This window comes from Mustela nigripes, chromosome 10, assembly GCF_022355385.1.
Source record: "Mustela nigripes isolate SB6536 chromosome 10, MUSNIG.SB6536, whole genome shotgun sequence".
In the NCBI taxonomy this organism is placed as follows: Eukaryota; Metazoa; Chordata; class Mammalia; order Carnivora; family Mustelidae; genus Mustela; species Mustela nigripes.
In genome coordinates, this window is record NC_081566.1 from 42,611,246 (window position 1) to 42,636,507 (window position 25,262).

A 25,262-nucleotide genomic window follows, 5' to 3' on the forward strand; every position below is an offset into this window, starting at 1 on the left:
GAAGACAGAAAGCTAAATTCAGAGCTTTTGCCCATTTATGGACTTGAAGCCCCTTCCCCCACCACAGGATGACTCATTTCCCCCAGGAGAGGGGAAATGGTGACATCAAGAAGGTGAGATTAGCTCCGGGGAGAGGATTGGAGCCTGGAGAGACCAGGGAAGCCATGACTGAAAAGGATGGGGCCTTCCAGTGAGGGGAGAATTTTAGAGCCAGAAAGAGGCAGAATGACAGAAAGGCCTGAGCTCCAGAGAGAAGCTGCAGGCCCAGCCGTGTGTGATTCCTGTCAAGGCAGCAGCTAGAAGGCTGCCCATGGAGGGCCAGGGAATCTGCATTTTAACGCCCCTGGCAAGGGGCCCCAGTGACACCAAGAGCTGAGCGCTTATTCCAGGTGAGGACAGAAGCTACCACTTACCTGAAGTAAATTCTCAGCCTTTGGTGTGATTGGAGCCCCATGCCAGGCGTGTTGAAATGCAGATTCCCTGGCCCTCCGTGGGCAGGGCTCAAGCCCCAACCCTCCCGAACCTCCCCCGGCCCAATCTCCCCCTATCTGAAGCAGGAAGTTCAGAAACACAGGAAGGCACAAGGCGACTTCCATCCCTTTGCCAATGTCAGAGGCAGAGCCCTGGCCCAAGGACAACATTCCTGGCATTTTTATGAAATCCATGAAAGCCTTTGGAGACGGGCAGGGCCAAAGTGTCAGCCCTGGAGGGTCTTGAGAAGTGTCTAGTACAACCTTCTTGTCGTACAGATAGGGAAACCGGGTCTCAGGAAGGTTCGACTGTCTGGAGGACCATTTCTCTCCAACCTTCTCCCCCATCCATAAGAGAAAGCCCTTGGTCCTCTTCAGGAGGAGAAAGCTGATCCCAACCAGGCAAAACTGCCCCCTCCTCAGCTTTCAGGCTCTCCAGCAACTGATGGGCTAAGGAGACACCTGCCCTCCGATTCTGTAAAATCCTAGGGTCTTCCCGAAGGGGGATGCCACAGATTGCCTAGTCAGCACCCAGAGCAGAAAGTTCTTCAAGCAACAACTGGGAAATCTCTATCGCTCATCCAATTCACAACTCTTTCCCAAATTCCAGACTCTTCATACCTCTTATCTGCATTGAGGTCTAAGTGCTCCCTGGCTTCCCCCACAGCCCTCCACGTGTAACCTTTGTCTCAGCGGATGGAAGTCCTCCTTTCAGTCCTTCAGCTTAAAAATCTCGTGGTGTCGACCCTCACCCCCCACCCCCAGCTGTTCTCAACACGCAGCTAGAGGAACTTTAAAGAAAAATGTCCAATCGAGCCCCTCCCTGCCTTTGTTCAGAACTCTCACTGGCTCCCCATTCCACTCAGAATAAAAGCCATGGCCTGAATAATGGCTCACGAGGCCCAATGTGATCTCTGTCTGCCCTCACTCCCCCTGACCTCTTACCTATCCCTGCCACTCTCTCGCTGGCAGTTCTGGAATTTGCCTGACCTGTTCCCACCTCAAGGTCTTTGAACTGGCTGTTCTCTACCCTGGAAACACTGTTTCTCCAAATATTCACAGTGTTAGCTCCCTCCCCTCCTTCAGGTCTTTGGACAAATGCCACCTCTGCCATGAGGCTTTCTCTCATCATTTAGAATTTAGGTTTAGAATTTGATTCCCTCTTCCCTTCATCCCTGTACTCCAACCCTATTCTTCTAATACTTAGGACTTATGAACATACTGTATAATTTACTTATTTATTGTACCTTTGCTTTGTCTGTCTACCTCCATTAGAATGGCAGCCCCAGGAGAGCAGAGATTTGTCAGTTTTGTGCACAGACCTGTCCCCCAGAGCCCGGAGCAGTGGACGCTCTGGGAACTCTGCGGGCAAATACTTCCTGAAGGAATGAAGCAGCACATTCTGTGGCCGATTGCCTTATCTAGCTGAATCCCGCGCCTCAGAAGTGGCTACCCATTGATTTCCACCCTGCTTTGAGGGCCACGAGCCTACAAGTGTATTGACATTTCCAGAAGATCACCCCCTGTCATCTATGAGGTGGTTTCCCATAAAGCCCAAAAATGCCCTCTTCAGCCTAAACATGTCCAGGCTCTTCAGCTAATCTTTTGTCCTGAGTCTACCCTGGTTGCCATTTTCCCTTCACGCGAGCCCCCCCACCCCCTCCAGGAGGACTCAGGGCAGCCCCCACTGGATGAGCCAAAGGAGAAACCAAGGGGTAGTCTTGACAGTGGGGACAGGCTACCGTGCCCTGGGGGTTTCCCTCCGTCCACCCAGAGGAGTCTCGGTACTCCCCAGGCGGGGGATTTCTACTTGGACAGTCTGATGGACTTGCCCCAGGGAAGGGCCAAGAATGGGACAGGATTCTGACTGAAATGTTTCTTGTCTTGCTTTCTTTCAGAAGGCCCTTCCTGTCTCCCGGTCGCCCCCCCTCCTCTGTCGCTTCCCACCCCACCCCCCCCACCCCGCCTTGTCTGGGTTATTCACATTCCGGAAGCGCTGATGTGGCACTAAATATTCCTAGGGCTCCAGCCTTCTGCCCCGGGGGCCCAGCATCATCTCTCTGAGCCTGCTTTCTGGAATGTTTTTGGTATGAAGCTCCCTGGCAGGTGAGAGGAGAAGGGCCCTGCTACGGGGAATCAGCCTCTCTGGAGCTGGGGTACCAGACCTAGTCTTCCCACCTAGATTCTTCCCCAGTGGGCTTCCCCATGCCCGCCCCCTCTCCTGCCCCCTGCTCCCACCCCTGACTTCAAAGACACTAAGCAAACAGACCCCAAGGAGGACAAAGACCTCAGGACCAAACACCTCTGTTCCTTTTCCTTACCAGAAATTCCACGCACCCCACCCCCTTCCCAGATAGGCTGATAGGACAGGGCTGCAGGGGCTGTGGCCTTTCCCTCCCCCACATTGCCGGGTTCCCTCCACTGTGGCCTGCCCCTTCTGGCCCATCCTGTCCCCCCCCAACTTCAGCTTCTCCCCCCTACCTCCCACCCACCCTCTTTTTCTCAGTTCCCTTTTGGAGCTTGTGGAGAGCAGGGGAAGGCATTTCGGGCTGAGGGAATTGCCAGATTCCTTGTGCCTGGAAAAAAGCCTGGTGCATGATAGATGCTCAGTAAGTATTTATAGGTATTTGTAGCTCCGTTTCCCGCCAACCCGTGCTAGCTTTGACATCTGGATTTGGGTTCTGGTTTCTCCACTTGCTAGCCGGGCAAGTTACTCAATGTTTTTGAGTCTCACGTTCTTCTTCTGTAACATGAGAATGATAAAACATTGCACTGAATTAATGACACTCCCAAGAGCTTAAATACCACATATGAAGTGCTTGATGTGGAAGTCCTGCAGAAGGGCCACCTGGGGGGCTCAGTCTGTTAAGTGTCTGCCTTCGGCTCAGGTCATGATCTCAGGGTCCTGGGATTGGGCTCCCTGTTCCTCGGGGAGTCGGCTTCTCCCTCTATCCCTCCCCCTGGCTTGTGCTCTCTCTTCATCTCTTGCTCAAATAAATAAAATCTTAAAAATACAAAATAAAATTAAAACTACCTAAAAATGGTTGCCCCATTATTATCTCTTAAGATGAAATGCTTTTCGGTTATCCAAACTCCCTTTCAACATTACCTGAATTGACCACAATTTCTCTTTTGAATTTTATGTATTTTTTTTTAAAGATTTTATTTATTTATTTGACAGAGAGAGAGATTACAAGTAGGCAGAGAGGCAGGCAGAGAGAGAGGAGGAAGCAGGCTCCCTGCTAAGCAGAGAGCCTGATGCAGAGCTCGAGCCCATGACCCCGGGATCATGACCTGAGCTGAAGGCAGAGGCTTTAACCCACTGACCCACCCAGGAGCCCGAATTTTATGTATTTTTATGCATGCCAACTTGCCAGCCAGGCTGCAACCCCCTGGAAGACAAGACTTTGTTTTTTTAGTAATTTTTAAAGATTATTTATTTGACACAGGGAGAGAGCACAAGTAGGCAGAGTGGCAGGCAGGAGAGGGAGAAACAGACTCTCCGCTGAGCTGGGAACCGAACGCAGGACTTGATCCCAGGACCCTGGGATCATGACCTGAGCCAAAGGCAGTCGTTTAACCGACTGAGCCACCCCGGCACCCCTTTTTAAATAATTTTATAATTTTTACTTATTTATTTGACAGGCAGTGAGAGAAGGAACATGAGCAGGGGGAGTGAGAGAGAGAGGAGAAGCAGGCTTCCCGCTGAGCTGGGAGCCTAATGGCTCCATCCCAGGACCCTGAGATCATGATCTGAGCCAAAGGCCAGACGCTTAACTGACTGAGCCAACCAGCCACCCCCAGAGGCTAAGATCTTAAGTGCGGTACTGGGGACACAGCCATTGGCTTAGTCTTCATGGAGCTTGGCGCACAAACAGGGCTTGACTCCAGAGCTGAAGGAGTGAGTGAGCCCAGCCAACTTCACAGCAGAGCTCGATGCTTCTTGAGGGTAAAGACTCCCTGTTTTTCGGGACCTACAAGATACGGGACGGCAGCACCCCGGGGGGTGGCCTGTGCGACTTCTAGTTTGCTCTCGCATCTTGACCCCATTGGTGGCCTGGCTTCCGCCCTTCTCCCCCACACCCCGCAACCATGCCTGCCCCCCAGCTGCAGGGAGGCAGCGAAGGCCCAGATGGGGCTCCCCGGCAGGCACAGCAGGCTGGCAGGAGGACAGGTGTGCCATGGGGTTGACTCGGACCGGGGGCGTTCCAGGGGCCAGTGAACGCCAGCCCGCTGCGGGGAGGGCAAAGGGGAGGGAGCCCGCCTGAAGCCGGAGGCAGCCGGCTGCAGGCCTGCCCTTTGTCCTTATCCTCCCTTTCATCCTGGCCCTCGGAGCCTGGGAGTTTCTCAATGGAGCTGGCGTTTGGGGAATGCTCCGCAGGGGGCTGAGAGGGCCGGCCCACGATGGGGGGGCATTCCAAGCATTCTTTACTTCCTGGAGGAGGCGGGCGGCGAGGGGCGGGAGGGGTAGCAGCTGCCCCGCGCTGGAGGAAAGGGGATTTCTTTGGTGGGAGAGAATAAAGGTGGAGCAGGTGTCCTCAAGCTGCGGGGAACAGAGATGCTGGGGTGGGGTGGGAGAGGGAGGGGGTGCGGGCGGGCTGCAGAATCCGCACCCCGCTCGTCCTTTAGGGCTGCGGCTGGAAGGGCAAACCGGGCGCGTCTGTCCAGGGCTCCCCAACCTGTGCACTTAACGGGCCGGGCCGGGCCAGAACGGCGGCGGAGGGCCATCTCACGGGAGCCTCTGGGAGCTAAGAGCTGGGCATTTGTGGTGGTTGTGTTCTGTGTGTGTGTGTGTGTGTGTGTGTGTTTTAAGTGAAGCAGGTGCTCCAGTTCCCACATGTGGCAGCCCAAGGAGAGCATGGGTTAGTTAAGAGGAGGCCCAAGGTCTTGCACACCACCTGCCCAAACAGAACAGAGGCTATTTTCCAATCATCGTTCTGGTTTTTAATGGAATGGTTCCTTCTGGCCACAGAGGAAGCAGCAGCATCAGGTAGACAGAGTCAGGGCGTGGAGTGAGGGAGCAGGGGACGCCCCCCCCACCCGCCCCACACCGTGCAGTGGGACCCGTGGCTTGATACCCAATCCCCTTCCATGATCAGTAGGGAATCATGGTGAAAGGTCTCCCTGTTCACAAAACGTAGACGTCACAGTGGATTTTCCCAGAACATAATATTCACATTATTGAAAACAGCCAGATGCTGTTTTTTCAAAGACAGAGAGCTGAACACATAAAAATAAATAAGGGCATTCCAGGGTCCGGAAAGCCCTGAGCCATTCTCAGTAACAGGAGCAGCTTGGAGGCCAGAGAAGTTAGAGTCCTCAAGGTCCAAGGTGGGGTCCCGGGGAGTCCGGGCCCCGTGAGAAGAAGTCCAATAGCAGCAGCTTGAGCCTTTTCAAGTCTTTCAGATTCCTAGCAGTGACTCCGGGAGGCTTGGGCCGGGTTTGGAGGATGGGAAAGGGGAGAGAACCTTTGAGGAGACGGAGGTTGTGGCCTCTTACTGCAGAGCTAAATAAGGAGGGGCACCCCCCCTAGGAGACCATTCCCAGGAAACCCCGGGCACATGGGGGCTGCCACCTTCCAGTTTCAGGGGCAGGTGAGGATGGGACCAGCACGGGAAGAGTTTCCCTCCCCCGCCCTTGGCCAGCAGTCACCATGCACAAAACTTAGTGCAGGGGAAGGAGACCGGCTGAGAGGGCTCTTTCCTGCCATCCGTGTCTCTGCCGTGTGACAGGAAGGGGGCCACCTGGACTGACCTCAGGCCTTCCCCTCTTCTCTCTCTACCAGCTTCCCCTCTACTGTCTTCTCCTTTCCACAGGACTGAGGACCTGGACCCCCGATGTGCCCACTTCCCATCCAGCCCTCTCTAGGGCTCGACTGCAAACCACCTCAGCCTTCCTGGCCAGGAGGCTAGTCTTGGGAGGCCGGGGATGCTGCAGTCCCCCCTCAGGGTCCACCCAGCTGCATTTTAGAACCTGCCCAGGGCGGGGCAGTGCCCACCCCCCACCCCCCCCTCAGCTGAGCTTTGAGCAGACCCCCAGGGCCTGGCGGTAGGCCTCTGTCACCTCCTGACAGTCAGTCAGGGAAAAGCAGCTATCCCCCAGGGGGTCCTGCCACCAGCGCCTCAGGCCCCTGCTGCCAGGGCCCTCTGTGGGGGGCTCCTCAAGCCCCAAGAGGTTGTCCACAGACACGCAGCCCCGCAGCAGGGGCTCAGGGAGCCGTTCAGGCAAGTCCAGCTGGTCGAATGACTCAGAGGACAGGATGCTGTCCTCACTCATAGCCCCGGAGGGGCGGCTGGCCCGGGCCAGAGGACGAGGGGCGGATGCCAGTTCATCCAAGGAGCCAAAGGTGCTGGGGGTTGGGAGTTCCAGGGTGGCACAGGAGAACTTGCCGTTGTGTTTGAGGATGCCTTTGCGATGGAGGGGCAGCCCTGAGGTTTGGGGGCGCTTCTGCTCCTTGGAGTCCCCACTCACGAACACGTCCCCCGCATCCAGGAGCTCCCCAGACTCACTGGGCTCAGGGGAAGAGTAGTAGCCAGATTCCCGCTGCCGAGACTTCTTGAGGATGCCCTTCCTGGGGAGCAGGGGGGGAGCCTGGCCGGGGTCTGCAGCGCCTGGGCTGGGCTCGGGCTCTTCCCTCGCCCCTTCCAGTGAGGGCAGTGGCTTCTTCTTGAGAATGCCCTTGGGCAGCTTGAGGTTGCCCCTGGCAGGGCGAAGGGCGGGGTCCTCCGCTGGGTTCCCCTGGAGAGACTGGGCCATGTCGTTCTCTCTGCGGGACTTCTTCAGGGAATGCTGGCGCTCCAGGTCGGGGGCGATGCTCCCGCTTCCAGGTGCGTGCTGTTTGAAGAAGCTGCAGACCTTGGCCCCGTTCTCCAGGAGCGGGCGGGAGGACCGCCGGAGCCAGTCAGCCATGGAGGCCCGGCCGGAGTCGCTGGGGCCGTGCCCTCCCTCGCGCACAGCCTCCTGCTCCCCAATACGGGTGGCATAGCCCCAGTTGACCCACCAGTGACTGGCCACATCCTCCAGGGTGGCCCGGCGGGTGGGGTTCACCATTAATAGCCACCGGATCAGGCCACAGGCATCTGGAAGGCAGAAGACGGGGGCCTCAGACTGGCAGCCACGAGAATGGGCCCCCTGCAACCCCGCTCAGCGGTTCACCCCGATCTGCACTGAGACTGCACACCCCATTCAGATGTGTCCAGTCCTACCTGGGCTCCACACACCCCACAGCCCATCCGGCTCCCCATAGCCTCCAGCCCCTCAGGACCAGGGCTCCTTCTTCAGCCTTGTTCTATGCACCAGAGAGCAGGGGTGCCCCTTCTCTCTCCGAGTCACAGACCCTGCCTGGAGGCAGAGAGCAGACAGCAGGTAGGGGGGAGGCCTCTTCCCTTCCTTGCCCCTGGCTGGTGCTTGCCTCAGGAATGAGGGAAGGACCCTAGGGGCCTGGAGGATTATACCCGGGCCTCTCACTCACCGGAAGGTTTAGGTGGCTCCCGGTAGGACCCATTGCTGATCTGTCTCACCAGTGTCTTATGGTCCTGCCCATCAAAGGGCATGGTGCCGTGCACCAGGATGTACAGGAGGACACCCAAGGACCAGCTGTCCACCTAGGGAGGGAGAGAGAGAGAGAAAGAGGGTTATCAAGGATGCCTGGATGTCACAGGCTGCAGGGCGTCCAGCAAGCCCAGGGAAGAAAGGGGTACCCTCTGGAGAGCCCAGGGTGCCGGGGCATCCAAGGACCACCTCCCTCTAGGACCCAGGAGTAAGGATGTTGTAGAGGGACTAAAGTTCAAGAAGAAAGGTGTTGTCCATTGCCTGCCCATAGGAGGGGCGGCCACAAATGAGAGCACGGTGAGGTCATCCCTTCCAGGCAGGATGGGGTGGTGGAGAGAAAGCGCACCTCTCCAGGGAACCCGGATGCCAGGAAAGAGAATAGCTACTAGGAAGGTGAGGAGGCACAAAACCAGATGGGGATGTGTGTGTGGGGGGGGTCAGTAGGCTTCAGTTCTTGGCCCAGTTTCTGCTGCTCCCGCTAGGACCTGGCTCTTCCCCACTTTTGTGTGTGAAAGGTGGGGGTGGAGGTCTGTGCTCTGAAGAGGAGAAGAACTGGAGAACCAGCCCACCTCTCTCAGAAGACCTAGAGGCACCGGTCGGCGGCGGAGGCAGGCTGCGGGTGGAGAGCAGACACTCACCTCGGGGCCCGTGTAGGGCTTCCCGTTGACGATCTCAGGCGAGGCGTACAGGGGGCTCCCGCAGAACGTCTGCAGGAACTTGCCATGTTGGTAGAGGTTGGACAGCCCAAAGTCCGCGATCTGCGAGAGCAGGTCAAGCACAGGCAGGGGTCATGCCAAGGCCTGGAATGTTCTGCAGCTCTCAGCCCGCCCCTCTCCAGGTCCCAGGGGAACCCAGGCCCTCGAAGGAGGTTGGATCAGTGAGGAATGCCTAGGCGTGTGGAGGCTCCAGGGTCCTCCCTATTCCCCGGGCTCCTTTGTTCATGCTGGACCCCCGACTCCAGGGATGCCCTCTTCTGCCTAGAAACATCCTCCTGAACTGGCAAGCCCACCCCTCCTAAGGCCTCCTTTTCCCGCAAAGCCCCACGGTTTCCAGTGGTCATCAGTCTGCCTCCTCACATTACTGTGTTGGCACCTTCCCTGGGCTCACCTCCTTCTGCCCCCACCCTTCCTGCAGCTCTCAGCACAGGCGGGACCCACGGATGGGACTCAACCAACACTAGTGACTGAAGGAGGGGTCGACCAGATGTAGGGAGAGTATCACCTTCTCATGCCAACACCATGGCCCTCAGAAGCCAGCCAGAACCATTAAGGCTTTACCAGGCCAGGGTTGGCAAGCCCGTCCCAGCAAAGGGCTCATCTCTGCCCCTAGCTGGGCAGGAAGGCAGTGGAAGGGACCTGGGGTCACCTGGTATAGCTAAGATGCAATGGTGATGTCAGAACAAAGATCAGCATTGTGGTTAGAGCCCAGAGGAAAGAATCTTCTTTCAGGATTCCCTGAGCTGTCTGATACTGAGGGCTTGAGAGGCCCCAAGCCCATCTGCTCACTCCCCAGAGAGACCCTTTTCCCCAACTATCCTCAGACAGAAGCAGAGGCCAATGGCCTGCTGCTCCCTACCTCTTCACCCCCAGCAGAGCGCCATGTGTGCCCAGGGTGGGGAGGGGCTGTTTATGAAACCCTGGCTCCTGGTTTATGGCTTTATTGGCCTCTTATCAAGCAGTTACCATTTGAAGCCCATAAAGAGGCAGATGATTGGTTGAGATGGGAAAGTTCATGCCTGTCTGGTTCTGTGAGTTTCCTGGCTCTGGCTCCCCTCCCCCTGCTTAGCATCAAAGAAAGCCCCACCTGCTCCGGGAACTGGCTGGGTAAGGGGAATAAACTCAGTGTCAGGGGACTTCAGGGCACGGGTTCAAGGGCCATTGAAGGGGAAGGACTGTGTGTTGGGTTCAGGAAGAGTCTGAGGAGTGTCCTACTGCAGAGTCAAGAGCCCGGCCAGGCACCTGCAGGGGCCAGCCCTGGTTATGTTCCCCTTCCAGCCCTGAGCTCTGAGCTGATGCCACCAGCACCTCTCAGACCTCAGCTTAACTATGTAGGCGTGGGAATTTGGCAGCTGCAGGAGACAGAATGCCGGTGCTGGGGTGCTTGGTCTATGGAGGAAAGTGCCAAAGGGCTACCAAATGGTAGCAGATTGTGTGTGTGTGTGTGTGTGTGTGTGTGTGTGTGTGTGTGTGTGTTTGCATGCACAGACAGCTGGGGAGAACTCAGGCCGTGGCCCTCTCTCCCTGCTAGGCCCCAGCTTGCATGCAAAAAGTTGACCCTAGATCTAGGTTCCTATCAGTCGGTTACGTCAAGAGCACTGGCCCGGGAATCAGCAGACCTTGGTTCTAGCCCAGATGCAACCACTCCCTTGCCATGGGACCTTGGGTAAGTCACCCCTTATCTTGAAGCCTTAGGTTTTCATCTACAAAACAAGGTACTGGAAAGGATGATGGCTGAGTTCCCTACTGGTACCACCATCTAAACCTGAGCTTCTAGAATCTCTGTGCGCTTAGAGATAGACACTTGGGTGAGGAAACAGGGCAGAAAGGCTGGGGTGGGGCAGGGAGCTGCGGGAAACAAAGAAGAGAGCCTCACCTTAATATTTCCATTGGCATCTAAGAGGATGTTCTCCAGCTTGAGATCCCGGTGGACAACCCCATTCTGAAAGATGGAGGGAGGAAAGGGAGTCAGAGGGAGGTCTCCAAGAGGGACAGGAGGACATGAAGGCCTAGTCTGGAAAGTGAGGCCCAGCATGGGTAGCATGGGTAGGTTGGGAATGCCCATCTCGTGGGAACACAGGACCATGGATCACAGAGACTTCCACCCCTAGGAGCCACAGCCAGAGACGCCAACCTCCCCAGGGCCCAAGTCCAGATGAGTTTTTGCCTCTGTTTGTCTCCCTGTGGGATCCTGGACAGTCCCAGAGCCCCAGGGACCCCCTCGGAAGAGAGCTGGCAGGTGGAGCTCACCAGGTGGCAGTAGTGCACGGCGGAGACGATCTGTCGGAAGAAATGGCGGGCGTCCTGCTCGCTGAGCCGAGGCCTCTCGCTGATGTAGTCATATAGGTCGCCCCGGCTGGCATACTCCATGACGATCACAATCTTGCTGCTGTTCTCAAACACTGCGGCGGAGCAAGGTGGGAACATCAGGCCATTCCAGAGCGCAGTGCTCCCAGTGGGGGTCATATACTCCTCCCCCTGCCCCAAGGCCGATAGGATCTTTCTGCAGGGCTATCTGCTCGCGGGGTGGGGCAGGGGCAAGTAAGGGCAGGAACAGGACCGCTGAAGCTCCCATCATTTTCCCGGAGCCACGAGGTGAGGCCAAGGGAACTGGCTTATCCTTCCTCTCTTTGGAAGTTCGGGCTTTTGAGGATTCTTTCCATCTCTCTATCTATTTGAGAGAGGGAGAGAGAGAGAGAGAGGCGAGGAGCAGAGGAGCGAGAGGGACAAGCAGACTCCGTGCTGAGCTTGGAGACGGACACGGGACTCGATCCCATGCCCCTGAGATCATGACCTGAACCCAAATCAGGGAGTGCAATGCTTAACCAACTAAGTCAACCAGGCGCCCCAGGCTTTTGAGGATCCTTAAGACCAGCCTGCAAGGGGCACCTGGGTGGCTCAGTGGGTTAAGCCGCTGCCTTCGGCTTGGGTCATGATCTCAGGGTCCTGGGATCGAGCCCCGCATCAGGCTCTCTGCTCAGCAGGGAGCCTGCTTCCCTCTCTCTCTCTCTCTGCCTGCCTCTCCATCTACTTGTGATTTCTCTCTGTCAAATAAAAAAATAAAATCTTAAAAAAAAAAAAAAAAGACCAGCCTGCAAATTCCCAGGAAGGCAGGGACATCAACGGATGAGAATGACAAGTCATGTCCTCTGGTTCAGAATCTGCTACTTTGTGCCTGGGGACAGTGGGCAAACCTTGTCCAGATAAACCAGTAGGAATTCAGGTTTGGGGTTTGAATCCTGGCCCCCTCACTCACTAGCTGGGTAACCCTGGCAAGTTATTTAACCAGTGTGCCTCCCATTTGCTCATCTGAAGAGATATAATGATAAGCTCACAGGGCTGGGGAAGACATCGAAAGAAGTCAGTGAGAACTCCGGGGCTCCTGAGCCAGGCTTGGGGTCCGACATAGCAGCAGGCACTCGACAAATAGTGCCTAGTGCTGATTTATAATCAGTACCCTCGTGCGTGAACTTGGAAAACAACACCCATCATAACGTTTGCCTCCAGGATCCGAGGAGAGATAAAGGTACATGAATGTGGTTTGTAAACTATATGGTACCAAGGAAGGCTGATCTAGAGATCTGGTACCCTCAGCCCCTTTGACTTCCTGGCAATGAGCCCATCCCAGGTCACATGCCTCTCAGGCTTGTCCTGGCTCCAGCTGCCTAGAAACGTAGGGAAGGATTGGTTCGTCAAACTGGCTGGGTGTGTGTCCGAGCACGTGTGTCCATGACGTTGCCATAGGAGTCTCTCCTGCTGATCCAGCCCCAGAGCTGCTGCTGTCTAGCCTGGGAGAAGGAGCTGAGAGAGGCGGCTTCTTCCCAAGGAATCCCAGGTGCCAGGTGCCTGGACACAGGGCCAGGAGGACTGAGCCCTTCCCCTCTCCCACATGGGCAAGCGGTCCCAACTCACAGTGACCCTGTCTCCTGGGGGTTACCCAAGTGAGAACCTACTCCTCTGGTCCTCCAGATGTCTGTAGGGATGCATGCCACCTTTGTGCCATGAAGAGCCAGCCAGGGTACATTCTGGAGAGCTGCTTGTTTCCTAAAACCGGAGCCTCCCCCTAGTCCATATCTCCCGAACACTGGGGCAGGCTGGGGATGGTTGGGGAGGAGGCACTGCCTGTCTCACAGTAACTGGGACACCCCTGCTACAATCATGGAATCTGAGGGGCGGGAGAATCCACATCCTAAGCTTTAAGACTCAGGTCCCACATGTAGCTTGGAGGGATGGGTGTGGGGGAGAAGTTACTCTCTCTGCCCAATCACCAAGCTCAACCTGGCTTAACCGACACTCTGTCATCTACCCACTCTTCCCTGGGGGAAATACAAAGAGCTACAATTAGCCTTCTCAGCCACTTGCCGGGCTCCTTGTGGAGCTCTGGCCATGGGGCCATGTCAGTGGCTTGCCCTTAGTCTTCCTATGGACAAAACCCAAGAAAGACTTCTCCCTTACTTCCCACCAGGAATATTCAGACAGAGGGCAAAGCCACAGGCCTCTTCCCCTCCCTCCTGGGGCTACCAATACCCCTGGTTCCCATCTCACTGATATTATGTAAAGGCTGGAAGCAGACGAGTGTGGGTAGGAGTAGGCTCCCCCTCTTCCCCTCGGCACCCTCTCTTCCTCACTTTGTTGTCTGGGTCACAGGGAACAGAGCCAGTGGGGTGGGAAGGCGACACTGATGTCAGAGCAAGAGGAACCTAAGAAAGATGAGGAAAGGTGGGAGCCAGCCCCATGGCAGGAATGATTCAGAGTCCGGGGCAGACTGTAGGAGGCCTGGCTGTTGGGACCTGAGACAGGTACAGGTCTGTGTGTGCCCCAGCCTCCCCCAGGATGCTGGGGCTCTCACTGGGTTGGGGAGGTAGTGTTCCATTATGGAAACCCCAACAATGACAACAAGAAAGCCTACAGTCCGTTGAGTTCCTCCCGTGAGCTGAATCCTCAGTGACACTTAATTTCATCTTTGCAGCTCCCCTGTGACGTAGGTGGGACAGGCCTGTTTGACAAATGAGGAACAGAAGCCTGCCCAGAGCCTATTTAAATTAGTTGCCCAAAGTCCTAGAGCTGGGTTTCAAATCCACCTTTTGTGCAACTCTGAAGCCTGTGTCTTTTTCACTTCTTTGTGTTCTCTGTCCTGACTGCTCCTACACACACGTACGCATCCACACACTCTGCCTCGATGCCCTGCCCCTATACCTTCATGGATGGCGATGATGTGGGGGTGGTTGAGTGACGACATGATCTCAATCTCTCGCCGAATGTGCATGAGGTCTTGCTCGTCTTTGATTTTGTCTTTCCGGATGGACTTGATGGCCACCTGGGAACAGAGAGTGCGGGAGCCTGAGGAGAAAGCTCTGGCAGGTAAAGGCATCCCCAAGGATACTCCGGGAGCTCTGCCCCAGGCCGTATGCCGGTGCTACGTGCACCCAAAGCAGCCACTCCGTCCCACGCCCAGATAGGTGACAGAGAGACTGGAGAGCACCGGGTTAGGCTAAGTCCACACAGCAGGAAGGAGTATGGGACGGTGACCTTATTCAGAGTCCGCAGACGAACAAGGAAGGTACAGCCTGCATCTGTAAGGCCAGTGCTTTATGACTTAGAAAGCAAACCTACCATATGACACCGTGAAGACAAGGGTCGGCCTGGTTTTGCTCAGGACCGGATTCCTGATGCCACGCAGGGGCCCTGAGCAAGCATCTGTCACCTCGTTACTAAGGCATTGGCCCTCCCAACCACCCGGGGAGGCAGGCCCAGAAAGTTTCATGGTCCTCACTGACAGGTGGGGAAACGGGTCCGTGGAGAGGTTAAGTGACCTGCTCAAGGTCGTGCAGTGAGGAACCAGCAAAAACAGGAATGAACTTTGAAAATATTATGCTAAGTGAAAGTAGCTGGACACACAAGTACAGATGGACGATTATCTTTTTTTTTTTCCTAAAGATTTTATTTATTTATTTGAGAGAGAAAGCACAAGAGAGAGGGAAAGGGAGCACAACCAGGGAGAGGGGCAGAGGGAGAAGTAGACTCCCCGTGGAGCAGGAAGCCCCGGGGATCATGACCTGAGCCGAAGGCAGAAGCTTAACCCACTGAGCCACCCAGGGGCCTCTGTCTGATTCTCCATCTAGGAGGTAACCAGAATAGACAAATGCATGGGCAGAAAGTAGAACAGGGATTCCCAGGGTGGGGGGTGGTGGAGGTGGAGGGGGTGGAGCTATTGTTTCACGGGTACAGAGCTCCTGTGTGGGATGATGAAAAGATCTTACAAATGGGGGGGTGTGGATGTTTGCATGACATCGTGAATGTACCTAATAGGTCACTGAATTGAACCTTTAAAATGGGGAAAATGGTAAACTATACATTATGTATATTTTTAACCACAAAAAAATTATGAAAAAAAACCATACCAGTCCCTTCAGTCTAGGTAAGGAATGTTCTTCTCCTAGCAACAAACAAACAACCAGACAGTGAGAGTCCCCTGGGCTTTGCTGTCTCTTCTGCAAAGGTGAAAATACCATATAAGGATGGTGGGGGGAAGGGCTGGTAAGTGCGGTGGGTTCAGGAAGGGTGGGGTGAGGCGACAGGAAATGAAAGCAGTGCCAAGATGCCAGGCCAGTAAGCAGAACTCTTAGAGCTGGAGGAACCTCTGCTTTCCCTGCCCCATCCCACTGAGCAGCCAGGGGGACAGAAAGAGAGTGACAAGGGCCCTTCCCCAGCCTGGGGGAGAGGCAGGAGACCTGGGGTTCCTCCTCCTGCGGGCTCTGTCGCAGTCCCCGGGAGCAAGTCCCACCCCCTCTCAGAGCCTCGGTTGTCTTTTCTGCACAACCACAGGCTGAACCAAGCCCTGTGAAGGGCTTTCTGGCTCTGAGGCGGGGGACCAGCCCTACACATGCGGGGTTCAGGGGTGCCCTGAGGAGATGGGCGGGGGCCGGCTGGGGTGCCACAGGGCCGGGCAGATCCTGTCCAAGGACACGAACTGTAAATTCAAGACTTCCTCTTCAGGGGAGACGGACCTGTTACGACCAAATGTGAAGGGCCAGACTGAGGGAAACCGGCTCCTCATTCCACATCCCAGGAGGGTTGGCCTCCCCTCAAGGTTCAAAAGGAGACCACAGCTCGAGGGGAGGGGCCTCTAATCCACCCTTTCACAGGGCTCTGGAGGCAGACAATGGCTTCCGGCTCGCGGGGACAGGGCAGTGCTCCCCATCGGACAAGAATGCGGAACAGCCTTAATCCCATAAGGGGAGCTGCGCACAATGGCCGGCCCGGTCACCGCGGCAACGGGCCAGGGATGGCGTGCCCTCCGCCCCGCTCCTCCCCTGGAGCTGCATCCTTGAAAGAGGGGAGGCCCAGCTCCTGTGCCCTCCCGGAGCAGAGCAGGGAGGACAATGGCAGCAGGAGGGACCTGTCACCATGGAGCCTTCTTCCCAAGATGCTGGAGAGGCCCATGCTGCAGCTGCAGGGGCCGGGGTGGGACGGGGGTGGGGTGGGGGTGGGGGCGGCCCCTCAGGGGCTTTCTTCACAGTCTGCCCCCGCTTCTGCTCCAAACCACCCCAATGAGCTAAGCAGAAAACTCTCCAGCTTAGAATTGGACAGGGAGGCAGGGATGGGGAGGAAGGGGCTTCAATTCTCCTTCACCGAAGGGGAGATGTTACAGACCCGTTCTTTTCTAGAATTCTTTGTTTTAAAAATCAGACAATAGATAAAGTCCGATGAGCTCTTCCAATAAAGAGCCATAAACCTTGTGTTAATAGGTGGTATTAAAAAAAAAAAAGACCATATATAAGTCACATATCTAGATAATGAAACAACAAACCTATACAGCAAGGAGATGAATCATCACAGGCTTAGGGGAGGGGGTCTCATAAAGACAAGGCCTAACAGAAAGGAGGTTCCAAAAAGAGGGTCTAAGCCATGCTAGGAGTCCCCAGGCCAGTAGAGGGTACAAATGTTGAACCCTGAGATCCATTTCTTTGAACTCTGGAGGCCTAGGATTCCTCAACGGGATTGGTAATCCTCAGTGAACCTCAGTGAACCTCAGTGAACCTCAGTGAACCTCAGTGAACCTCAGTGAACCGGTCTACCTTCCTGCAAACTTCCATTCTGGCCTCAGGGAAGTAGATCAAGGACCTTCCCCCAGCCCAATATCCTCCCCACCTCCGGTTACCCACATGAGGTCCTAGGAGACCACAGCTGGTGGGCACTTCCTATGAAGGTGACAAGTTCTGTCATCAGGCCTCTGCTAGCCTCCAAGCGGGGTGACATACAAGAAGAATGATGTGTCACTGTTCCCCAACCTATTCCTGCCCCACAGGATGGGCCCCTCACCATCTACTGGCTGGTCTCTTCAAGTAAAGGAGACAGAGAAACAGCTGGCGCCTAGAAGGCGCTCGGCATACAGAAAGCACTCAACAGCTGCTTACCGGTGAGCACAAATCACAAATCCGTAGTTACTGGCTAAGTCATTGGACTGATCCCCTGACCGATAGGATGGCTACCCAGATAAGATTTTTTGTCCTGGGGCGCCTGGGCAGCTCAGTGGGTTGAGCCTCTGCCTTCGGCCCAGGTTATGGTCTCAGGGTCCTGGGATAGAGCCCCGCATCAGGCTCTCTGCTCAGCAGGGAGCCTGCTCCCCGCCCTTTGTGTCAAATAAATAAATAAAATCTTTAAAAACAAAAGAAAAAAGATTTTCTGTCCTTCTTCCCAGGTGTGGGTGGAAAACCAGCTTCAGTGACAGGACTGATTTGAGGGACCTTTGTTCTCCTATGCTAGTTGAGCAAACATTGTCTAAAATTAAAATACCCTAAGTAGCGCCAAGGAGGAGGGGAACAGTAAGCTGAACGGACCTCCCAGAGGTAGGAAGGCCGCAGCCTAGAGAATCCTAGTTCATCCTGGTATAATTATTAATAGAGCCCCTGTAGGGGCACCTGGGTGGCTCAGTTCCTGGATTTTGACTCAGGTCATGATGGCTGGGTTGTGAGACTGAGCTCCGGCTTGGGCTCTGTGCTCATCAGGGAGTCTGCCTGAGATTCTCTCTCCCTGCCTCCCTCCCTCCCCTCAAGTTTTGCGCTTTCTCAATCTCTATCCCTAAATAAATAAAATCTTGAAAAAAAAAAAAAAAAAAAGCTTACCCTAATTAAAAAAAAAAAAAAAGAACCCGTTTATTCTCCAAAGTAAAAGGACCCAAGTTCAGGTGGTGGGTTTTATGACCCCCCTACTCAGTGGGGCAGGACACCCTGGCACGACAATTACATGATAATAGAAGTGTGAATGCCAGGTCAGTAGAGTGAGGGTCAAGAGCGCAGGTACCTGATTCTTATTTGTCCCCATGGAACCATGCAACGCGAGACAAGCCACTTAAATGATCTGGTTAACTGGTGTGGCTGGTTTTGATGTCCTCATCCGAAAAATGAAAGGGCATTTATTCTTCAAACATCCGCTGAACACCTACTACGTGCCTGGTGCTATGCTAGGTGTTGGAGATTTAGACAAAAAATGGATCGTCCCTGCACCAAGGCCCTCAGTCCCGTGGAAGGACCGGCAATTAAACCTACTGTGATGAACAGGACAGTTGACGTCCCTGACTGCCCAGAGGCTCCAGGAGATCTCGAAGGATGAGTAGGGTTTGCCAAGCCAGAGTGGGTAGGCTGGGGAGAGGCATAAAGGGCATTATAGGCAGACAGAAAGGTTTGTGCAAAGGCCAGAAAGAAAAGAACCATTCACAAATGTGTACATCAAGACCTCTAATCTCCCTTCCAAACTCCAGCATTTTCTGCTGAGCTTCTTCAGAAGTGGGTCACGGGCTACTCTGCCAGAAGGATGCTGGCCAAAGATTGGTTGGAATGAGCTTGTTCGGAGGCCCTGTGCTATGTCCGTTGTTAACCTGCCTGGGCAAAAGTCTATAGATGCTGGCCCATTTTGCAAAGATAGCAGGACTAATCCCCCATCCCCTTTTGCAGATGGAAGAAGCACTCATGTCCAGAAAGGTCCACTGACTTCCAAGGTTCCATGACACACCAAGGTAGAACCAAGATGGAAGGGTGTTGTCTGCAGAAGCTGCCGTATCAGGAGACCAAAGTTCCTTGCAGGTGCCTTGCCCTGCCTTGGGCTCCCTGCCTCCCACCTTAGAGAAGGGAAGGCCTCAGCCCCTGCCTTGGGGCAGCACCTCCAGGCACCCATTACACTTAGAGGTCCACAAACACACCAGGGAGATGGGTGTTGGGGGCACGATTGGTTAGATGCTGCCTCTCCTGCAGGAACTCAGATGAGGAATAATCTGGACTCAGGAGACCACGGCAGAAAGGTCTTAGAAAAAGAAGATCTAGAGGGGCTGGTTTCAGGTCCCAGGAGACAGGGTGCAAGCTGGGCATCTCCGGTCATGGTTATCACCAGGAGTCAGAGCCAAGATCCTTGACTCCTCTCCGGCCTTTCACGGAGCAGCGGCCATCTGGGAGGCGGGGCAAGGAGCTGGAGGATGACCCACTTAGATAACGGAGGAGAGGTTAGGCTGGCCTGGGCTAGCCTGGGCAGAGTGGGGAGGGGTCTGGGGGTGGCTCACCAGCCCACCAAGCCCGCCAGAGACCCAGGCAGAGAGCAGGAATGGGCTCTGGGAATGAGGGGGACCTGAGCTGCCTCCCCTAAGCACCAGGCTGTGCCTTCCCCCTCCTTGCCACCCTCCTGCCCACTCTGCCGGCTTGCCGGGCAAGGCGCTTCCCTGCCCAGCCCTCCTGTGTGGTTTGGCCACAGCCCAAGGACAAGAGTCGCCTGCAGCCGGAGCCTCCCTCCCCGCTGCTGAGCAGGCAGGTGTAGTCGGGCCTGGGAGGGCAGCGTCACACAGAAGAGGCCTTTGGCTCCTGGCCAGATGGAGCCGTTCCCTGGAGCAGGGGCTGAAGGAGAGACCAGGACTTTGAACAAAGCAAAGACCAAAGTGGTTTGGCTTAGGGAAGCGCAGCACAACCCATTCTCTTGCTTGAGGCAGCACAGACCCAGGATGGGGTACCCCAGGAGAGGGTTGGGCCTAGAGTCAGACAAGCCAGCCCTGCTGGGATAATAACACCATGTGTGTCAGTTCCTGTGCTGAGCACTTGACCGATATCATCTTCTGTCATCCTCTGAGAGCCCCACAAGGTGGGAATTATCATAAGGCCCTCTCTATGGTCCGATCCTTCACTGACAGAGGAGGAAACAGAGATACACAAGAGGTCACAGAGCTAGTAAGCAAGAGAGTCCGGACGGGAACCCTTATGGTCTGACTCTGAGCTCCACAGCCTTCCCGACGAGGTCAAAACCAGGAATGTCGCGTAGTTCACTCATCCGGGATCCCTCATCAGAGTCAGCATGTGTGGGGGAGGGAGTTCATTCCCAGTGACTCTTCCCACCCTCAGCACTGCCTGGAGCTCTGGGAAAGGCAGCTTGTGCTCTGGGTTGGAATGACAAAGCACACGGAGGCAAGCCCGGGCTAAGCTCAAGGCCAACTCCCCGTCCGAGACTCAGAATTGATCACCCATGGCCTGGGGTGTTCAAGTCAGGAGCCTGTGTTGCAGGGATGCCACTAACCAGCCACAAGACAAGTCCCATCCTCTCTCTGGGCCTCAGTTTCCCCATCTGTCAATGAAGGGATCAGATCATCTGGGTCATTTTCAAACGTTCTGACATCCCACGTAGCAGCCCAGCATATATAAGACAGAGAAGCATCCTCGTCCCAGATCACTGTCCACTCGGACTCCCCTAATGTTGCTCATGGCACCCCTGGAGAGAAGCCAGTGTAGACCATCCCAAGGGCTTTGGTGGATTCTAGCATTCCAGGGACCCCAGCAGGTGTTTTTCTTATGCTGAGAGGAGCGGTCAGGGGAGCTGGGGAGAGTCACAGTAGGAAATGTCATTTGGATCCTAGGAATCCAGAGCAAATGTTTGTTTTTCCTTTGATGCCCTCCTGGAGTAGCCATTCGTCCTGCCCACTCTCCCTTCCCTCGGAACAGTCCCATCAGGGCCCTGCTAATCTCATCCAGGCAGGCAGGCAAAGGGAAATATGCTAGAAAGGTAGAGTCGGAATGGGAGTCACCCAGCAGGCCCTTCTCTGCCTCTAGCCCCCACCAACAACCTCCGCTCATTTGGAGGGATGTCAGCGGCCTTCTCATGTCCCTCTCCCTCACAGGAGATCCTGAGGCACCAGGTCAGCCTCTCTTAAGGGAGGACAGTGAAGAGGCAGGAGTGGGTGTGGGGTGAGGAAGAGGAGTCCTCTTCAGAAAGAAGAAACCATTAGCCCCGCAGGCAGCTACTCTCCAAGCAGGACGGAGACCCTGAGCAGGTTTCCAGCCAAAGCACAGGGTGGTCTGTGGATCCGGGTGGTTCAGAGCAGCCCACAGTGAGAGGCAGGAGGCTGGGGAGTACCTTCTGAATTCTCTCTGTTCTGATGTAATAAGAGCTGGAATCCCTGCCTACAGTCACTGAGGTTTGAAAACTGAAAGCTGGTTTATCTCATTCCATAATCAAAGAGATCTCTCTCTCTCTCTCTCTCTCTCTCACACACACACACACACACACACCCAGGTCAAGATTCTGATGGGATCTCAACTTCAATTTCAGTTTCCCAGTTTCTGGGTCACCCCAGCCCCCCAACTCAGTCTGTCCTCCAACAAGAAGCACATACTCTATTTTGTAGCTAAGCCCCTGACAAAGCCTGAGTGCAGGGGTCTCAAGCCTGGAGCTTCACTGGGCCCTCACACTTTAGAGAAAGAGAAAGAAAGGAAAGCCAGGAAGTACAGGATTGCCCAATAGCTGTAACCTGGCAGCAGGCGACTGGGGACAGTGCCAGGCCCTAGCAGAAAAAACATACTCGGCCCTATTGATGAGGCCAGAATCCACTCCTTCTCTCTAGCATCCACTCTCCTTCACCAATGAAATGACTTATTGAATTTCAAACCAGTTACTGAGAAAGCAAACAATCTGGAGAGGCGACTGCTCCCGCAGCTCATAGGGTAAACCATGGACACACACACACACACACACACACACACACACACACACACATGTCTCATAACCAGCACCGGACAGAATTTTGCAAAGGAGTCCCTAGACCACCTGCCCCCCAAAGCTTGTTAAAATGCCAATCATGAAGGGGAGGGGCGGGGGTGGTGGTGGTGGTGGTGGTGGTGGTGGTGTGTGTGTGTGTCTGGGTGTCTCAGTCGGTTAGGCATCTGCCTTTGGCTCAGGTCATAATCCCAGGGTCCTGGGATGGAGCTCCACATGGCTCAGCAAGGAGCCTGCTTCTCCCCCTCCCTCTGCTGCTCCCCCTGCTTGTGATCTCTTATGCTCTCTCTGTCAAGGAAATAAATAAAATCTTAAAAAAAAAAAAAAAAAAAAATGCAGGTTACCTGGCTCCATCCTAGACCGTTGGAATAAAATCCTCTGGATGTGGAGCCAGACAGTAAGTATTTCAAAAGAAGCACCCCAGGTGATTCTTAATGCATGTGAAACATGTTTGTTTACTAACTCTTGGCAAACTTGCTACCCTTTCAGGATTTGCCTTTCCAGATACAAATATCAGTTCTCACTGCAGCTTCTGTGTATTGGGATCAATTCAAATTCACATTTGTACCTCATTCAATCCTCATCACAGCTTGAAAGGGTGGTTGTGGGGTTTTGTTTTGTTTTGTTTTTGTGGTTTTTTTTTTTTCCAGTTTTACAGAAGGGGAAACTGAGTATAGAGATAAAATAAATTGCTCAAGCTCTCACAAATCACGATTACTATCATTGCTACTACTACCCACGTCCCCCACCTCCACATTGACTGGACATCTTTCTGAAAAGGTCCCAAACCCAAAGGTATCTTGGGACACGGTAGACTTTGCACCAGAGCCTGGTTTCACATTTCCCAGAATAAAAACACTCATCCTAATGAAACTTGGAGTCGGTTTTAGAGATGGAAAGGACCTAAGTGTCAAGGCCATCTCCACCCCAGCCCACCCCAGCCCACCCCAGCGCAGCTCCCCACAGTAGGCTGGGCTGCCAGAGTATAAGAGCTAAGTCAAGAAACTGGAACTCACACATTCATCCCAGCTCACACTCATCTACTAAACTCACACTAAGATCAGGCACCTTCTACTTCCTCTTCCATTCCAGTCTTTTGGATGGCATGCTTCAAGCAACATTCAACTTAAGTCTCATCTTCTGAGGGAGTCTTCTCGTCCCAAGACAGGACACTATGCATCTTCTCTGCACCCTGCACCCGCCATCCGCCTCACTAACCGGACAGTCCTCGTATGCTGGCTAGTGCTGGGGTTCTCAGGGCCAACGCATCCCCCCGCGGCCCCCACCACGCGCGCGTGCGCCGCCTGTTGGCCACTCCACCGAGGAGCGCGCGAGCCCCCGGCCCAGCCTGCCTGCAGCCCTCACCGTCCGCGGCCAAGCCCCGCGCCCAGCAGCGCCGCGCGAGAGAGTCGCACTTACCAAGCGCCCCGAGCTCTCCCGCGCCTTCTTCACCTTCCCGTAGGTGCCCTTGCCCAGGGTCTCGAGGAACTCGTAGCGGTGGCGCAAGTTGTGCTTGTGGTGGTGCCGCTTCACCGCCTGCTTCTTCATCTGGGGCTTGGGCGACTTGATGAGCCCGTCGGTCAGGGGCCGGGCCAGCTCCGCGGTCAGGGCGGGGGCGGCCGAAGGAGCGGGGCCGGAGCGCCGGGGAAAAGCCAACGGCTCCATGGCGGCCGGGAGGCGAAGGCGAACGGGGGCGCAGGGGGGAGCCGGCGGCGCGGGGAAAGCTAGAGTCCGGGGTACACGACCCGCACCCGGGCAGAGAAGCCGCAGCCGCACAACTGCGCGCGGCAAGTCGCGGCGTTCCAAGTTGTTATAAACGCTCGGAGCCCTACCCCCCCCCCCCGGGCCACGCCCCCGCGCGCCCATTGGCCTGCTCGCCGGCTGTATGTGACCAGGGCCGCGCGCATTGGCTCACCCGGGCCTCCGGCCCCGACTCCTCCCCTCGCCGAGTCCGCTGAAGGTGTCAAACGAGCCCCCCCCCCCCCCCCACGGGGGGCCCCAGAGGGTCTGGCTTCGCGGAATAGGAGACACCAGCGGAGGCTGCTTGGCTGGTGGGTACTACTGGGGTCTAGAACTTTTGAGCGGCCCTGGAACTGCTGTTCTTGCCTCTGAGTGGCACTCGGTCCTGGTTAGAGACACCTGTTGTCTGTCCTTCTACTGTACTGTGATCTGTTAGCGAGGGGCAACTGACAGTACTAGAAGTATTATTTCTCCATCCTAATTTGCATCTCTCATGCCAAAATCTACGAAGTCACTTGACCACTTCTTTCAGACCATAAAGAGGAAGGGAGGAATGGAGTGGGATGGAGGCAGACTCCAATGTAGCGGGACAGCTAGTGGAGAGATGTTCTTGGGTTCTGAGTTCACTCGTCTTCAGTTAGATCAACCCTAACTGGATCCCAGAAATGTGGTTCTGGAAAGTTCTTACCTCTTCATCAAAGAAGGCTTCTAGGATTGAGAGGCTCCCTCAAGATGACTGGTATTTATGAAGTGTTGGAAGGAGGTGGAGTAAGGCAAAGGGAAATATTCATTCATTAAAAAATGCATTACATGGGGCACCTGGGTGGCTCAGTGGGTTAAAGCCTCTGCCTTCGGCTCAGGTCATGATCTCAGGGTCCTGGGATCGAGCCCTGCATCGGGCTCTCTACTCAAGCATGGAGCCTGCTTCCTCTTCTCTCTCTCTGCCTGCCTCTCTGCCTACTTGTAATCTCTGTCTGTCAAATAAATAAATAAAAATCTTAAAAAAAAAAAAAAAAAAAAGCAGCGGCACCTGGGTGGCTCAGTGGGTTACAGCCTCTGCCTTCCACTCAGGTCATGGTCCCAGGGTCCTGGGATCGAGCCCTGCATTGGGCTCTCTGCTCCTCGGGGAGCCTGCTTCCTCCTCTCTCTCTCTCTCTGCCTACTTATGAAGTCTGTCAAATAAATAAGTAAATAAAATCTTTTTTAAAAAATGCATTACACTCCTATCATTTAACTTGTGTTCCCTGAATCTGTATATAACTGCCCACTCATAGTTTTCCTCTTGTGATTCATGAGATTTGGCTTGGTATTTAAGGCCTGGAACACTAGAATCCCCATTCTGAGTGTCTAGAATCCCCATTCTGAGTGTCAATTAGAATGAAATGAGAATATCCACAGGCTCTCCTCCTTCCTCTAAATGTGAAGTGTAATAGGGAGAAAGAGACATTTTCCCTTGAGTCTTCATGCTAACCCAATGTTTTGAAGTGGGTCTTATTTTGCCAAAAGCTATACAGCCATACAGAGAAATTGGCTGAGCTGGGATTCGGAACCCCACAGGAGGATTGTGTCTCCAGCTGCATATTCAGGACAAGCTGAAGAGCAAGAAGGACTACATCCCCAGTGACTGGATTTTATATTTAGTGTCTGCCCAGTTTCCTCCTTCCACGGATCCTTTGATCCTTTCTAGTGTGAGTTAGGGATGGAGAATGCTTCCTTTGTAGCGGGAGAGAATCCACTTAGGGAGGAAACCAACTTCCCTTCC

At 54.8% G+C, this 25,262-nt stretch overlaps 1 protein-coding gene across 1 annotated transcript; it reads right to left on the bottom strand.

Moving 5' to 3' along the window:
• Nucleotides 1-5,391: 5,391 nt before the first annotated feature.
• Nucleotides 5,392-23,580, bottom strand: NUAK2 (NUAK family kinase 2). The gene is made up of 7 exons (XM_059413235.1): nt 23,180-23,580; nt 13,934-14,054; nt 10,988-11,139; nt 10,614-10,679; nt 8,660-8,779; nt 7,942-8,074; nt 5,392-7,549 (listed from the first exon to the last, which is right to left on the bottom strand). Exons 1-7 carry the CDS (start codon nt 23,423-23,425, stop codon nt 6,483-6,485), a joined length of 1,905 nt encoding a protein of 634 aa, XP_059269218.1. The 5' UTR covers nt 23,426-23,580; the 3' UTR covers nt 5,392-6,482.
• Between the last annotated feature and the right edge of the window lie 1,682 nt (nt 23,581-25,262).

Bases quoted from the DNA above. Each gene is read 5' to 3' on its own strand.
- NUAK2 (XM_059413235.1), bottom strand. From the start codon at position 23,425: ATGGAGCCGTTGGCTTTTCCCCGGCGCTCCGGCCCCGCTCCTTCGGCC. The intron at 10,680-10,987 runs GTGAGCTCCACC...TCCATCTTTCAG, and splicing joins CCGTGCACTACTGCCACCTG to AATGGGGTTGTCCACCGGGA. The intron at 8,075-8,659 runs GTGAGTGTCTGC...CTCCCTCCCTAG, and splicing joins AGCCCTACACGGGCCCCGAG to GTGGACAGCTGGTCCTTGGG.